This window comes from Pteropus alecto, unplaced genomic scaffold (assembly GCF_000325575.1).
Source record: "Pteropus alecto unplaced genomic scaffold, ASM32557v1 scaffold50, whole genome shotgun sequence".
NCBI lineage: Eukaryota > Metazoa > Chordata > Mammalia > Chiroptera > Pteropodidae > Pteropus > Pteropus alecto.
This window is the reverse complement of record NW_006431918.1, coordinates 13,666,258-13,682,750: the sequence shown is the minus strand read 5'-3', so window position 1 is coordinate 13,682,750 and position 16,493 is coordinate 13,666,258. Positions and strand designations below refer to the sequence as shown.

At 33.3% G+C, this 16,493-nt stretch overlaps 1 protein-coding gene across 2 annotated transcripts in view; it reads right to left on the bottom strand.

Annotated features, from left to right (window-relative positions):
• GLRA3 (glycine receptor alpha 3) overlaps window positions 1-10,999 on the bottom strand; it is a 131,175-nt gene extending 120,176 nt beyond the window's left edge. Inside the window, exon 1 of one of the 2 annotated variants that reach the window (XM_006906307.1) lies at window positions 10,881-10,999. In XM_006906307.1, the coding sequence (XP_006906369.2) occupies window positions 10,881-10,951 (71 nt within the window). In that variant the 5' untranslated portion in view covers window positions 10,952-10,999. The remainder of the gene's footprint in view (window positions 1-10,880) is intronic. The other variant, XM_015600699.1, reaches the window with a different exon arrangement.
• Window positions 11,000-16,493: the final 5,494 nt, after the last annotated feature.

Genomic DNA, 16,493 nt, shown 5'->3' with positions numbered 1-16,493 from the left:
TCCTTTTTGGAAGGGAAATTCTTTCTTTTCTCTCTGACTTATTCAGAATGACTTCCTCCCTTAGCCTGATTCTAGACCACAGGCTCTACAGATTGTCTCCTATTCTAATTGTGTTCACTCACCACCAGTCCCACCACCCCCAACACACATGCTCATACCCAGAAGGCATAAAGGACTTCACCAACTCTAAACATTTCTTTCTTAATTAAAAAATGATCAGGGAATTCGATCTGATCCTGAAATAGTGTGCTCTTGGACAATGAACTTAATAAAAATACTAGGTTATCAACAAAACCAAAATTAGGAAGTAAAATCTTCTTGGAATAGTAGACTTCGCCTTTCCTTCAGTCAGAAGGGTCAGGGCACTCACTCTAGGAGTCAAAATAGATGCCCTTCAATGACTTCTTTTTAAATGTTCTTTTTTATTTTATCAATGACTTTGCCCCTTCTTGTCTCTTCCTAAGCATTTCCTAAGCCATTGACTTCTTCCCTCCAGGGTATAAACAAGTTTAAATCTTCCATTTTAAAAACTAAACTAAACAAACAAATCAAGAACTGCGTACCTCGATTGTGTTTTAACTTCTCCTTCTAGTAGCTTCTTAAATAAAAGGAATCTATATTTACCTTTTTCTTTAATTCACCAACGTTATGCAAACATATTTGGACATGGATTTTTATACCAAAAATGCCCTTGAGAGGCTACTAATAATCTTCTTCTATATTTCTTTTTGTTTTTGTGACATTTGGTATTATTGATCATTCTTTCATTTCCAAAACTCTTCTGTCAGGTTTTGTGACATACTCCATGTTCTTTTTTTGTCTCTTACCATTTTTTTCCAGTATCTACTTCTGCCCATCCCTTAGAGATTGTTGTTCTTAAAACAGTGCTTTTCAAACCTGAATGTGCTTATGAATTATGAATTATCTGCAGGGCTCGATAAAATACAGATTCGAGTTCAGTAAGTCTGTGGTGGGATTGAGAATTGCAGTTCAAATAACCTCCTGGGTGATGGTTATTTGCTGGTTAAAGGACCACATTTTGAGTAGCAATGCCCTAGACAGGGAAGGACTTTTCACATCTGCATGTGGCAGTGATTGCAAGTATGCCATGATATGTTATCCGTAACTCAGCCAGCAGTGTGTGGGACGGGGCCTGGGGCAGTAAGAGCCAGGCTTGGTGACTCAGTGAATCACCAGGCTTGCTTGTTTACCCCAGTGGATTGAAACATCCATGTGTGCTCAAGTGTAAGAAAATGTGGGAAAGCCCTGCCCCACAAATCTAGCCATCTAATTTCATCTACTTCCAGGCTCTGTGTTGAAGTTTTCCATTCACTGGATACCTCATAGGCATCATATTCACGATACACGTCTGGAACTTAACTTATGATACTTTTCTACATAGTTGTTCCTCTTCTTTTATGTTCTGTTCTCATCATGACACTATTATTTGCCCAGTTACTAAAGGTATAAATATGAGGATTGTCCTAGACAATTCTCCCTTTCCTCACCTCCAATTAATAGACAAGTTTTATGTTTTGTTTTGTTTTGTTTTGTTTTGTTTTGTTTTGTTTCTCATGTCTGTTCCTTTCTCTCCGTTTTTAAGATATCCTATTGCTTTGACTGTGCACTACTTTCCCTGATGCCTGTTTTGCTTCTCTTCACAGTCAACAGATTTCCTTTTCAGTTCTCCATATTACTTCTTTAGCGATATTCCTGAAACACGGTCTGATCGTGCTCTTTTCTGCTTATAATAGTTCCCTTTGCTTCAGTTAAAGACTGAGTTCCATAGTACAGAATACAAAACGTGAGCTGGCACTTCTGGAACTCCCTCTAAAGGGACTTCCAAGAAGTTTAACATGCACTTCTATTTACAACTTAGTGGCCAGACTTAGCCACACGGACACACAAATCTGCCAGGGAAACTGGGAAATCTTTAACCTCTTGGAAGTGCCTTTAAAGAGAAGCTTCTTCCTTTTTTCTGATGGCTAAAAGCAGCTGTGCTGACTGCAATCAGAACACCCATCTTGAATCATTCTGTTAAGGATGGTAAAACAAGATAGAAAGATTGGTAAACTCCCGTTCCAGACTTGGTCTGCTCACGTCAATGGGTTTTTTTCTCTCTTCTCTTCTCTTCTCTTCCCTTCCCTTCCCTTCCCTTCTCCTCTTTCTTTGTCTTTCTGTCTTTTCCTTCCTTCCTTCCTTCCTTCCTTCCTTCCTTCTGTACAAGGCAGGTAACACCCTTCCTTCCTTCCTTCCTTCCTTCCTTCCTTCCTTCCTTCCTTCCTTCCTTCCTTCCTTCTTTCCCTTCTTCCTTCTTTCCTTCCTTCCTTTTTTCTTTCTTTCTTTTTTCTCTTTCTCTCTTTCTTTCTTTCTCTCTCTTTTATTTTGAAAGGATAATAAATCTTTCTTAAATCAATATTATTGTGTACTTCCTGTCACTCACAAATGAACCTAACATAGGAATAAAGAGTTAGTCCGTTCATCCCTTTTTTATTTTCCTGCCACTCAACACCTCTCATATCTACAACTGTAATGGATTGTAGGAAAAAAAAATACATTTTTAGAATAAAGGCTACTGATATTAAACTAAGCTAAAAATTATAGCTGTAATGTTAAGTATTTTCTGTTAGAGAGAGAGTATCACATTTCTGACTATATTAGTTTAAAAACATCATACTCTGTAGATGGATATAGCTCTACACATCACACTTATTAAGTAGCATATTAAATACAATCACCATCTATAGCAACATAACCCGGTCCTTCAGAGGCCAAGCTGAGACCTGCCCAAGTCTTCTTTCTCCAAATTCCTTGCTTTCACATGTGCGCACAATGCATGCACAGAGAAGACAGGTACAAGTTAATTTAGAAAACATCTAGCTAAAAATCTTACTACTATATTCTTGAGCTTGAATTTTTATTTGCTTTAGGAATTTGAATTCTTTTCATATCAACTAAACTTGTGATCTTTGCTGTAAGTTGACATATATGATAATTGCACATATACACATGGAGAATGTTATGCATTTTGGCCTTTTAAAGTAGAGCAAAACTTGAAGTTCACATGTTATTATTTAGGGGAAAATATTTAGGCTGCACATAAAATCTAATTCTCTACTATAGTCTCAGGAGGCACCAACTGAGGTCTGCAGCAGAGTCAGTGTCTGCAACAATTCTCACCCTATTTAAGATTTGCAGGAAGAAAGAGATACTCTAAATTTCAGGGATTTAAAGGATTTCAAAATACTTTAAAATGTTTTAAGTTCATTACAAAGGAACAATCTAAAGGAGAAGGGAGATTTCTAATAGTTTTATCCATGTAATCCTGTTACCTATATTCTTTCTAATAAGCAAAACAAGAGTCAAGTTAAGGACACGGGAGATTCATTCATTCTTACAAGGCAGTTGAGTATACTATACTGAGTTATGTCCCTTAGTATTTTAATACATTAAAGTAAGTCTCTTCTTAAAAAGAAATGATTTAAGAACTGACGGAAAATATCATTTATGCATGTTAGAGTATTTTATTATGTTTTAATAAGAAAATAATTTTTAGAGATAGATTATTTTTAAATTTTCCTTGTCAGAAATGCAATCATATGTTTATAAAACTGTGTAGTCATAAGTCTTCTTTTTTTGTATTTTTGTTTTATTTAATCTACCAATAATTAAGTTTCAGCCCTCAAACTTCTGATACACAGAACAAACACATTTAAATGATAAAAATCAATATAAATATATAGACATCAATGACCAAGTGAATGTAAAGGAGCTTATCCTAATATTTTCTTGCCTCAATATCAAGTGATGACAATGAAACATTTTCTTTAGAAATAGAGTAACCTATTATTTGAATAAACATCTGCTGAAGTTTTCTAACTCTACAACAGTCATATAAATTTTTCTAGGAAGTTAATCCTAAAACAACTTAAAACATCAATTTATCAGAAAAAAAATCTTGGGGGTCCCATGGTAGAAATGTTGCTATAAAGTTTGCTATAAAGCCTCCATTTCACCTGGAAACTGGCCTGTTACCTCTGCTAACAATGTTTTTCCTGCCTGAAATGCTCTTTTTTCTTCTCCGCACTCAAATTTTGTCAACTATTTAAGGTCCATTTAAATTACCTTCTTTATAAAGAAGATGTCTCCTTTTTCCATTCCTAAAAAGATGTCTCCTTTTTCTCAATATTTATAGTTGCTACTATTTGGGGATACTTATTCATGACTACATTTTTGAAAACTGCAAGCAAAATAGAAATCATCATTCAAACACCCTTCATAGAGTCTCTTGGGCCTAAAATATAAATGTAATTGAATAAGCAGATTAAAAGACAAAAACAAATATTCTGTGATATCAGTAGTTTTCAGTTTATGTAGAGAATTGAAAAATTGTCAGTGATTCTGATCCCAGAAATGTGATAGGTACAATAATAGAAATTCAAACATCATGCTTTGAGAATATGCACTATTTATTTATTATTTAGGATGGTCATTTAATTATGTCTTCTTTTTCTAGCACAGAGATCTTATAAAAAGTAGATAATTAAAAATTATATATCAATTTAAGTATGCAGTTTTATATGTGTGTGTGTGTGTGTGCGTATAGCATAGATACATTTAATAGTTATTTTCTACAACCATTATTATATCATGAGTTATTTTCATATTTCCAATATCTATGAGAGAAGAAGCTATCACAACAGGAAAGCTCAGCACTGCCTCAGTCAGGAGAGTTGAAGATTGATCCCAAGTAGGAACAAGTGAGGCACAGGTGAGTAGGGAGGAAATGGAAAAAAGGAGATTTTTTTTTTTAGAAATTTTTCGGTGAAAGCAAAGAGAAGTAGCAACTAGATAAATACATCACCACAGAAAAACTCAGAATAAGGAAAAAAAAATGAAACACCAAATTACATCTCGAATGCTGGAAGCAGAGAAAGACGACATAATATTTTTAGTTATGCCTAGAGAGAGTTATTTATTTGAAATTGTCAATCTGCTTTTGGGTACAAAACAAAACAAAACAAAACAATGCTTCATTCCAAATGAGTGAACCCTTCCACTAATTTTGAAAGAGAGTGCTGCCACCCACTCCTTTAAGCCCTAGAGAAAGAACTAGAAATAGGTTACCATTCCTGCCAGCAAGGACTTCACAATATGAACCAGAGGCAGTATCCAGGCAGTTACCACACCCCTGGGGTGCCTGGAAATGTAGAGGCAGCATCCTCACCTGGGCTTGCCGGGAAGATCTGAGAAGGATTGTTTGAGAAAGTAGAGTTGAGTACAAATTAGCCAGACAGATGGGATTCACGTTTCCTCTCAGTCATTTGATGGAGGACATTTGCATGGTCATTTTATGAAGATTCAAATCACTTATTTTCTCCCAGGCCCCCACCTTAAGCATTGTATGGCCAATCCGAACCAAACCAAAATAAACCAAAACAAACAAAGAAAAGGCAAACACTATAGAAAATAAAAAAGTAAACTATAATGATAATCTCTCCAAGAGTCTTTTTAAAAATAGTTTGAAAATCATCTAATAATGATGGTATTAGGGGCAGTAGCGATTTGAAATTTATTAATGGAAAGTCTGATGGCTTCTGGGAACCATACATACTATAGAAAAAGATGTTGCCAAAGTCCTCTAATGCTTTTAGGATTAACTTATCTTAAAGGCTGTCAACAGATAAATGAAGCCAACTTTTTTTTTTTTTTTTAAACAAAGTTACAAAGCTGTAATAAAATCCAAAACAAGTAAGTACTTTATTTTTAGGTCATAACCCCAAATGGTGAAACTGTACAACTCTAGTCTAGGCAGCATCATGAAAAAGTAGTAGCCATTATACCATGCATTCTCAACAAGGACAATATCACCCCAGGGGAAGGGGAGAAAGTTTTATCTCATCTTGAGGGTGAAAAATCAATGTCCTCTTTTCTTCCAACAATCCAAATCCTCTACCTGATTTTCTTTCTTTAAAAAGACCATACTTTGATGAAAAACTCAGAGATGTTCTCCAAATTCTAAAACAAGCAGATTTTTCTTCTTATAGTTTTGTCATTGTTGTTCGATTGCATAGTTCGTACTATTACTAATTATTATTAGCTATCATATGATTAATTATAATTTTGTGATAAACTCTACCCTTGAAAGAGAGGAATTTACAGAAATATTTTGAGCCAAGTTACAAGACTATTCCTGTAATGATAACTATCCAGTTATAATAAAATTATCTGCTTCTAAATTTTACCCATATTCCATTGTGAAAGGAAGCTGTAACTCTTCTACATTTCTTCAGGTTTATTATTGTAGCCAGCTCAATAGTTGTTGCTAGTAGAATATGATTTTAAAATTGGAATTCCTTCAACCAAATTTGACCATCATCATTCCCTAAGCACAGTATATGCCTATATCATTCTTTTGAAGAGAACATTTTTTATATCTTATTTCCACCCATGGAACAAGCATCTAACAAGATCCAGCACAAGTACCGAGCCTTCTGGATAGCTTCTCTATCTCATATTCCCTAAAGATTGCTGTTTGTGTTTTTCTTTTGTCACTTGGCCATTGGTATTTTCTTCCCTGCTACACTCTGAATTCCATGCCAGGAAAGGCGGTAGTTTCACAATCATTCATAGCCGAATTGTACCCAGCAGAAGTATTTGTGCACAGAATTTGATAAAGAAAGCTTGCTGAATTGCTTAACATATTGCATTACTTGTTATATATTTACATATATACATTAACATAATTGCATTACATATTAAACACATATTTGTTGATTGAGTTGCCTCAGTACATACTTGTGTGGGCAAGGGAGAGAAAAATTAGAAGAAATATTTTACAAGTTGTTTTCTGAATCTGCAGGGCAAACTACTTAAGACATTGACTAGAGAACTGGGCCATGACCCTTCTATACTTGGGAAAATGTATAATTAGTTAGAGACACAAAGGGAAGAAGCGTATATTATGTGTAGAATAGTTTTTTAAAACTGTATAGAATCTGCTACTGTACCTGAACATAAGAAATCATTATAATAGTAAAAGTTTATAACTTGAAGTACATTTTTCTTCAATATCTTACATAAGAAAATAGAACCAACATTAAAAGGATTTTCACTATCCTCCAAGACATACCAAAAGCAAAACGAAGAAATTCTATGCCAAAATGTTTTTCTTAGGCTCTGAAGTAAACCAAGAAAACATTTTATTTGTGATAATCATGAAGTCTGAATTCACACATTCAGTTTTTGACAATATACCATAATTTATTCACGTAGCAAGTCCGTGTTGATATCAAACTGTAAAGATGAAAAACAAAATTGTATGTTACGAAAATAGTTAATTAAAACAAAAATTTTTTGGCAGTTCCTCCGCTTTTGGAATTTGTTCCAGAAGCCCTTCATAATCATCACTCATCTACGTTTCAAAGAAAGCTGAACACTGGTGTTTTGTTCTTTATTTTATAAATATGAAAACTAGAACCCAAAAGCCATAGAGGAATTGTTTCAAAAAAGAGCAATATTTGAGCAAAGCGTTAAACTTTAAAAAACTTCAAAACTAAGAAATTCGGATTTTTGATGTCTGTTATGTTAGTTTTCTCACTTGTATTTACTAAGAAAACAAAAACTATCCTCTTGTCCACAGCCATGCCACCCTGAACAAGCCGGATCCTGTCTCATCTCAGAAGCTAAGCAGGGTTAGTACTAACCAAGCTAAGCCTGGTTAGTACTTGGATGGGAGACCACATAGGAAGATCAGCTGCTATAAGCATAAAAAATTAAAAATGAGGTCAACCAAGGGCTTCCTCACCTAAAAAAAACTATCCTCTTTAATAATTCCTCTTTAAAAATTATATTCTTCTATTTGATGTATTCTGGTAATATTTCTAATTATAGTAGTAAATATTTTTGTTCTGCTGTTTTTGCCTTAATAAAATTTATTTACTAAAAAGTAAAAATTATGCCAAGATAAAAGAACTAAAATATCATCTGTGAGCTTGCAATAGTAGTCTAAGAAAGTGCTAGGAATTTTTATAATAATATTGCATTGATCAAATTTTGCACTAGTAATAGCAACCAGAACTACCAGACATTGCTGGTTGTAGTGTAAATAGGTACGACTACTTTGGAAAACATGCACTATCTACTAAAAAGCTAATCCTATGCAGTATCCACTAAACTACCATATGATCCAACAATTTCTCTCCTAGAGAAAGTGTTGGGCCTAACCCATACAATCTCCAAAATGAGTTTATTCATATGCATTTACACATATTCACAAAAAGATATGTTTAAGGATGCTCATAGCAGCACTAGCCAAAACCTAAAAAATACCCAAATATTCCTCAATTGGATAATGTCATGACTAGATTGTCATGACTTCATGTAATGGAATATCATATAGCAATGAGAATAAAAAGCTTTTGCTACATGTAACAATATGTATAAATTACATAATGTTTCTAAAAATCAGACTCAAATGAATATTTATATAAGGTACAAAGGCAAGAAAAACATATTTATTGTTTCATAAATCAGGATAGTGGTTATCTTTGGGTAAAGTAGTGCCTGGGGAAGAATTTGGTGGGGGAGGGGCAGGGTGAGTGCTTCTGTGATATTGACAATGCTACTTCTTGATCTGTGGTCTTTCTACATGAGTGTGTTACCTTTGTGAACTTTATATGGAAACTAGTTATTTATGCACTATTCTGTGCGCATGTTATATCTCTATCAAAATCTTTAAAACCTATAAAGAAAAGCTTGTACTAGTAAATTATTTTATTACAAATATCAATGGTTTCTAGTTGTTCTTGCCTCCAAATGCTATGGAAAGAATATTTTTAAATTAAAAAGATATATTTATGAATTAATACTACTTTTTTGACTTCATATTTTTCTTTACATGTTTTCTTTTAGCTCAGTACATCACAAATAGACTTAATGAACAAGGAATCGTTTCCATAAAAACATTTATTTTATAAAATATTTCCAGTAGAGGGAGCTTCACTTTCTTTACTACAGGAAATTTTCTCTCAAGGGCCATCACTTAAAATAAAAATAATTATTTTTTTTTACTTATGATTAAAGTTATTCATAGAGTGATGAGCTACTCTCATCTAAGACCTAAGATTGATAAAAATTTGATTTATGAAAAAAGAAAGAAAAACTTGATGAAGAACACATATTTCGTATAAACTTCTATATTGAGTATGTCTCTTTCAAGGAGATACATTTTTGGATTACTCATAAACATTTTTAACTAACATTTAATATTAATAAAGATAAATTCTTATAATATCATGAATTTGAGATATAATTTTTGTAAATTTAAATAAAACTAGACAAAAATCAGAGGCTCTAGTGATGAAGATTGTATATCTAAGAATATATTATAACAAATATCATGGTGAAATGCCATTATACAAATTTGACCGCATTGACCAAAACATTTTAATTACTGACATTAAACTTACTAAATCTAATTATCAAATAAGCTACTCTAATTTCTTGAAAAATAAATATGCATATTATCATCTAAGATACTGAAAAACAGTAAAATAGCTAATTTCTCTTATAACATGAATTTTTTTCTCCTTTCCATGAAATTTCCATAAATGTAAAAGCTCTACACTCTTTGCTTTGATCACTACATATAAAATTTGTGACAGTTGTAAAGTTACAAAAATTTACTTAGTCATATTAAAATATTTTTACTGAAAATATTCTTGTTTACAATGGTTCAGCCCCTTAAGAAAAAGTCAGTAATTTCAGGAGTACAATAACCCTCACAACCAGTTCTTGTTACTACAGGCATATCAAAATGATATAACTTTCTGTAAGGTAGTTTTCATGAAATACACTATATTTTTCTAAGATTCCCAAAGATGAAAAATTGATTTAGCAACTCAGAAAACAATAATTACATATTTCAAATTAAAATCAGTACACACATAACTTAGTTACTCTAATTATTTGATTTCAATCCTCTTGAAAAGCTTGTGAGCCATACAGTGAAAATTATAATAATAAGGATAATTATAATAGAAAAATAAAACATATCTATGGCTCAAATATCTATATGAGCATTATCTTGCTTCTAAATTGTTTAATTAAGAACAGCGATTAAATTATGTAATCTTTTGCTCATTCTTTTTAAATTAATTAAAAAAGAAAAAACAAGGCCTACTAAATATTACCGAACATGATAAGAAAATGACATGCTACAAAACAATTTTATTGTTCAATAGGTTTCTTATAATATTACTTTCTCCAAAAAGATTATTTTTTATATAAAAAATATCTAATGATTTATTTATGATTTTACCTCCATTACCTGAACTAAGAGCATTAGAAAATAGTACTTGCAAGGCCTTTATTTTTTTTATTCATGTAACTTAACCTCTAGATACATCAATAACGTTTGTAATTTCTCTGATCAGTAAAGTCTATGTTCAAATTTTTATTTTGCCTTTTAAAAAGTTAGTAATGTTCCATTTCTAATTACTAAATGTTTTACAACTTCCAAAAAGAGAGGACATCCAGAACTTATAATTCACTTAGAAAAAGGAAGATCTAATAGCAATTTGAGAAGGAAAAACTTGACTTTTGAAATAATTGGAGGATGTGGGTTAATTTCAGCTGCAATTAATATAAGATGCCAGTTACTAAAATGCATTAAGTGAAAATAGAGCAAAGTTACATGTTTTCAGAGATCTCAATAGATAGACTGCTGAATACTTTTAGATAGAAAACAATACGATTTAAGGGATGCTCTCAGCCAGTCAATTTCTAATTGCATTCTTGGTTTCATCAATAACAAGTGGTTGCAATCTAGTGCACAAGCTTTAATGAGTTCTCCAACTGTTAAATACAAGTAGACTCACCTGAGTAACAGTGCTGCTTCCCAAAAATAAAATCCAGAAACTAGTGTCCGAAAGTGTCTCACGTGGGCCATGATACGAAGAGATATTCACGATCCTGAAATTAGTCTTATCCAAAGCATGGGGGAATGAAAAAGCCAAGAATGAAAATGTGCGCTCTAACTCCGTGTGGTGGTAGAGACAAACGCCTGGAAAGCTTCAGCACCATAGACAGCTCCCCGCTATCCGCAGAGGCCCTCTCTTTAAAACACTTGAAATGCCTTTTCGACCCCTTCTCTGAGCTTTGAGCAGAAGGGAGATTCACAGGGTTACCAATGTGCAGGTGATTTACACAGTGAAAGCGGAATAATGGGTAAGATAAAATGTATGAAGTGCCTAGGTTCTGGGCAACAGTTCACTGGAGCTTTAGCGGCAAAGGAAGAATGCTCGTCCTTTTCAGACTCGGACCCACGCTTGCAGAAAGAACCCCAGCAACAGCGGAAAGAAACAAGGATGCTTCTTCACCTGCTGCAAGAGTCGCCGGCTGGAATCCCACTCTCCACCTTTGGCTAAAACCCGAGACGGCTAGCGCGGCAAAGAGAAGCGGGGGCGGGGCCAGACGACACTGTCTTGCCCGCAAATCAGCACCGCACAGCGGGACAGAGTGACAGGCCACTCACGACGGTAGGCGGTGCTTAGCACTTTACCCTTAAAAAAAAAAAAAAAAGCAGCGAGTGTCTGATGCAGAGCCTAAACGGCGACTGAAGGGAGTTGGGGGAAGGAATCCTCAGGGCTAAGAACTGGGAGAATCAGCTGCTTTTGTGGATTAGGTAGCAGACTCGCTTTGGAGGGAACCTCCTTCTTCGCTTCCAGGAAAAGGTACAATTAAGTAAAAACAAAAGGTCTTTTCGGATGTGACCCCGTCTCTTTGACCTTACACCGAAATGTAAGAGTAAACAGTAAGCCCATGAAAAGGGAAGAGCAGAGAATGTGATGCATGGGCAGCAGTGGAATAGTAGAATCAGCTGCTTCTAGAATCTTCTCATAACCCTGGCCAGCTTCCGGCCTGGAAACATATTGACTAGAATAAGCTGAGTTTCATTCAGTCATAATGAGGGTTCTAAAAAGATGAAGGTGGGAAATCTAAAAAGATGGCTATTAGAGACACAACGCTATCCACCATTTCTTCTTACACATTTTCCCTATCTTGACAGTAAGTTCAAGTGAGAAGGACAAGTAGGTGATATATTACATCTTTTCTTCTGTCATCCAACTCTAACCTCTCTCTCTCTTCACTCCCCCTACCCACCATGACCATTTACATGGAGATGTGGATTGGAAGACTAGAAAGGAAAATTGTGTGTGTGTATGTGTGTGTGTGTGTGTGTGTGTGTGTGCGTGTGTGTGTGCGTGCGTATGCACGCGCACAAGGGGGAGCTTATTCATGTCTCTCAATAATAGAATTTTAAACAACTTAAACCTATTTTGTTAGATTTTTATAGTGGCTTTTATCTACTATCAACAGAGATAAAAATGTTCACTCCTTGAATGTTCACTCCTTAGCTTTTTCTCAAAATTCCCTCAGAAATTTATTCTAAAAGTCTTACTTTAATCTCAGTTTTTTCAATGACTGAACTACATGCCAAGAATGTCTTCTTACTCTTTCTCACAAATATTTTCTTCTTGATTAAATTCCAACAGGAATTGACAAATCTCTATTTAACTGGAAGAGTAGGAGTCATTAACTTCCAAGCCTCTTAAATGAGGACAGTAGAAAATCTCTCTTCTCTTTACTCTTTAGCAGACAAGCTTATTTACATTCAGTAAAAATAAAGACTTTTTGGATGTATTTCCATATGTTTATTACTATACCTGTCTCTTCACATCTTCGTTTTCTGATTTAAATCACAAGCTTCCAGAAGTCCATAAGGAATATATCATTGATTCTGCCCCTGAATGTTTGCATTTTGAGAAGGTGTATGCAATTTTAATTAATTAGTTTTTTCGATGAATCTTATGAAAGCTCACTAAGTACAAATACTTTTTAGTTGGTCATTCTTTGAATAGCATTAATTTTTATAAAAATCACACATAATCAAAAAACAAAATTTACTTTGTTTCAAGAAGGCTTGGATTCCTTGCCTTGTTTTACCACTAATTGCGTATCTTTGGAAAAGTAATCTACTTTTTAAAATATTTTTACTTACTATATCCTTAAAGTATATATTTATTGAAGGAATTCTCTGGCCCAAGAAAGATTACTAATGCATGTTTATTTAAGTGAGCAAATTTATGGATAATATTTAAAGTTCTGTGTTTACATTAATCTGGATAATTATGTATATGACAGTTTAAAAGGCAGAATGATTTTAACACTTTTTTCTCATCATAAACATGAAAGCATAAGAATATTATCAAATTAATATATATTCAGTCTATCAGTTTCTTGGATATGTTATATAAAAAGATGACTAGAATCTCCATATTACTCATTTTTTATAGCACCATGATTATTTTCTTCAAATTACTTATGACAAGTTCTCATCCTCATTTATTTGTTTTACTTCTCCACTTGAGTGAGGATAATAGCCATTATTTAGCATAGCACCTAGCATATAATCGATGCTTAATATTTATCGCATGCATTAATGACTATATTAGAAACACTATATATAGTTAGTTATTTAGTTAGTGAATGAATAAACTTTTTGCAGTGCATTGGTTACTAGATTAACTTCGGTTAAATAAATTAGAAATTGATCTAAGATTGGTTGGTAGTGCCTTATTTCTTTCAGTTAACATTCGATGATGAATTTTCCAGGGCCTCTTGTTTATAGATTTTTTATATTGTTTTTAATTTCTATAAGATCAAAATGAATTTCATGCAACTACATATTTGTGGTAACTATGCTTATAAATTTTACTCTTTTGAGAATAGTCCTGATCAGATGGGTAGATGAATGAATGTTTTGGGGAAAATGACCATTCTTTGGCTGGTAACTGACTAGCTCATTCATGTACAATTAAGCTGGATTCTGATATGGCCAAATCTCTGCTCTTCTTGTGGCCTTTATTATTTCTTTCTTGAACTAATGAATTGTATTTCACATTATAAAAGACATTTGCTATTTAGCAGAAGACTCATTTACTTTTTTTGAAGTCAGTGTAGTATATGAGGTTAGTAATAGTTAATCAGATTCAGTAGCATTGGGTCATTCTAACCTTCTCATCAAAAGTTTATATATAAATCAAAGTGCCACTTCAAAAACTTACAAAAAGTAATGTCCCTTTTGTAATAATTAGAATATTGACATCTTTATTATTTATATTGACGTCTGAATTAACATGCTCTGGGAATGTTGAAAGAAAGTTATAATTTAAGAATCCATCAGAAAGTTACTTGTTCAGTATAAATCAGGTAGAGAAGAATTAATCCTATGACAATGAGAAATATTATCATCAAGTATGTGAACCTAGTGAATTTATCTTTTGTATAAGGATGTATCTACTGAACGGACTACAGTAATTATGAAATATTAGCTATCGGGTGACCCTCTTTTTAGAATAGTGGTAGAAATATCCAATAATTTATCTCCATTTCCTTGTTCAGACTACAGTATTTCTTACATGGATCTCAGCAACAGCCTCCTAATTGTTTTTCCTGCTTGCTATCTTATTCCTCTTGGTTAATCCTCTACTGTGAATATTAAGGGGTTTTTGTTTGTTTGTCTTAATAAATCAGATGATGCCACTTCTATTTCTAAAACCCTTCAGTGCCTTTCCATTACAACAAATTAATATCCACATTTCTCTTCACAGCTGAGAAGACTCTGAATGATTTTCTATTGACAATCTCCTCAGCCTCATTTTTTACTAGTCTCCCTTTTCCCCACTATGCACTGGTCATATGAGCTGTTTCTTATTTCATGATTTCTCTTGGGCTTCCTATGTGTAGTCTCTATCCAGCATTATGAATATCTATCTATCTATCTATCTATCTATCTATCTATCTATCTACCTACCTACCTATCATCTTTCCTTCTTTTTCTTCTCTAACAAAAATTTCCCTTTTATATTTATGTCAGTATTTATTCCCTTCATAGATTCAATTATAATTTGACATTTGCCTTTGTTTGAATACTCTTGTTAAACAGGGGCAATGTGCATCTTCATGCCTAGCACAATGCTTGGCACATAATAAATAATCAGCAAATATTTATTGAATGAATGAACAAATGCATCAATATTTTCTGCTCTTTAGTTCTCTCGTTTCCAGATTCCATCCTTACTAATCTTTTTAATCCATTCTTTCTTCATAAAGTTATTTAAAATCTCCAGATTCTAGTTTTCTTTCCAGGGCAAACGTATTTCCTGGCCATCTAAAAGTAATCTTTGAGTTTATATGTGTGCCCTCAGTTCACCCTGAGAGTGACTTACTTATAAATAAGATTAATATTATCCACTATATTATGATTTTTACTATTTTAACTCTTAGACTGTCTGTCATCTTTTTCTCCAAATTGTGGTGATAATTTGCTATAATTCTCTCAGTAGTGGGATATTTGAAGCACTTAATGGGCTGAATATTTCATTCTTTCAATGTTTTATATCAAGTTGTCACAAATTGTAAATGTACCTCCAAATTATTTCCCCAAACAATTTATTCTTCAGCAAATATAGAGTTTATAACATGCACCATCTTAGGCACTTCTTGGGATGCACAAGTGAATGAAAAATCTTGTCCTACAAGAACTACGAGCTATATAATATGTAAGATGTACACGTTTATTCATAGTATCTCACAAACTGTAAATATTGAAGGAAGCAAAGAGAAATGCTATGGGAATTCAAATGTATTACTTCAAAATGGAAAACATGAGAAGATTAGAAAATGTTCATAGAGTAGGAAATATTTGACCAAGCTTTGAAATCAATTCGTATTTTATCTGTAGAATTTGAATGTGTGGAAATTATAGCAGAAAACTTTTTAGGAGGAGGAGGGTAAAAAATCTTCAAAAGCATAGATGCAGAAAAAAGTGGATTAAATAGGATTTGAGTAGTAATATTTGTGTAGTTAACTACTGCATTGGATGCTTTACATATTATCTTAATTTGTGCTCTTAAGACCCTAAGGGTACATAACCTTATCTATGTCTTAATGATGAGAAAACTGAGCTTCAAATATTTTAGGCCACTTTTCCAATATCATGCTATTATTATTTTAAGGCAGAAAAGACATTCAAATTTTATCTAACTTCTAAACAATTTATATTAGTGGTATGAAAAAAACAGGGTGACTGAGGGAAAGTAGTAAGAAATAAATTTGAGGCATATTATAGAGGACTGGACCAAATAATGCACAGGTAAAAATTGTTGCTAAATTTTCTGGATAGTTATCAATGTGTAAACGTGATTGTAATATCAGGAGATACTTTCATTCACTTATCATGTACCAACAATAAAACCTCCATTTCATACTTACCCTCCTGGGGAAGTTTTCCTGTTATGTAGACTTTTCTATAACAGGCCTCATATGTATTGAAATATAAAAAGCCTTATAATATAAAAAGCCATATAAAACCCACAACACCACAACGTTAACTGGTGTCCTTTTCATTTTTCACCTGGTGAATTATG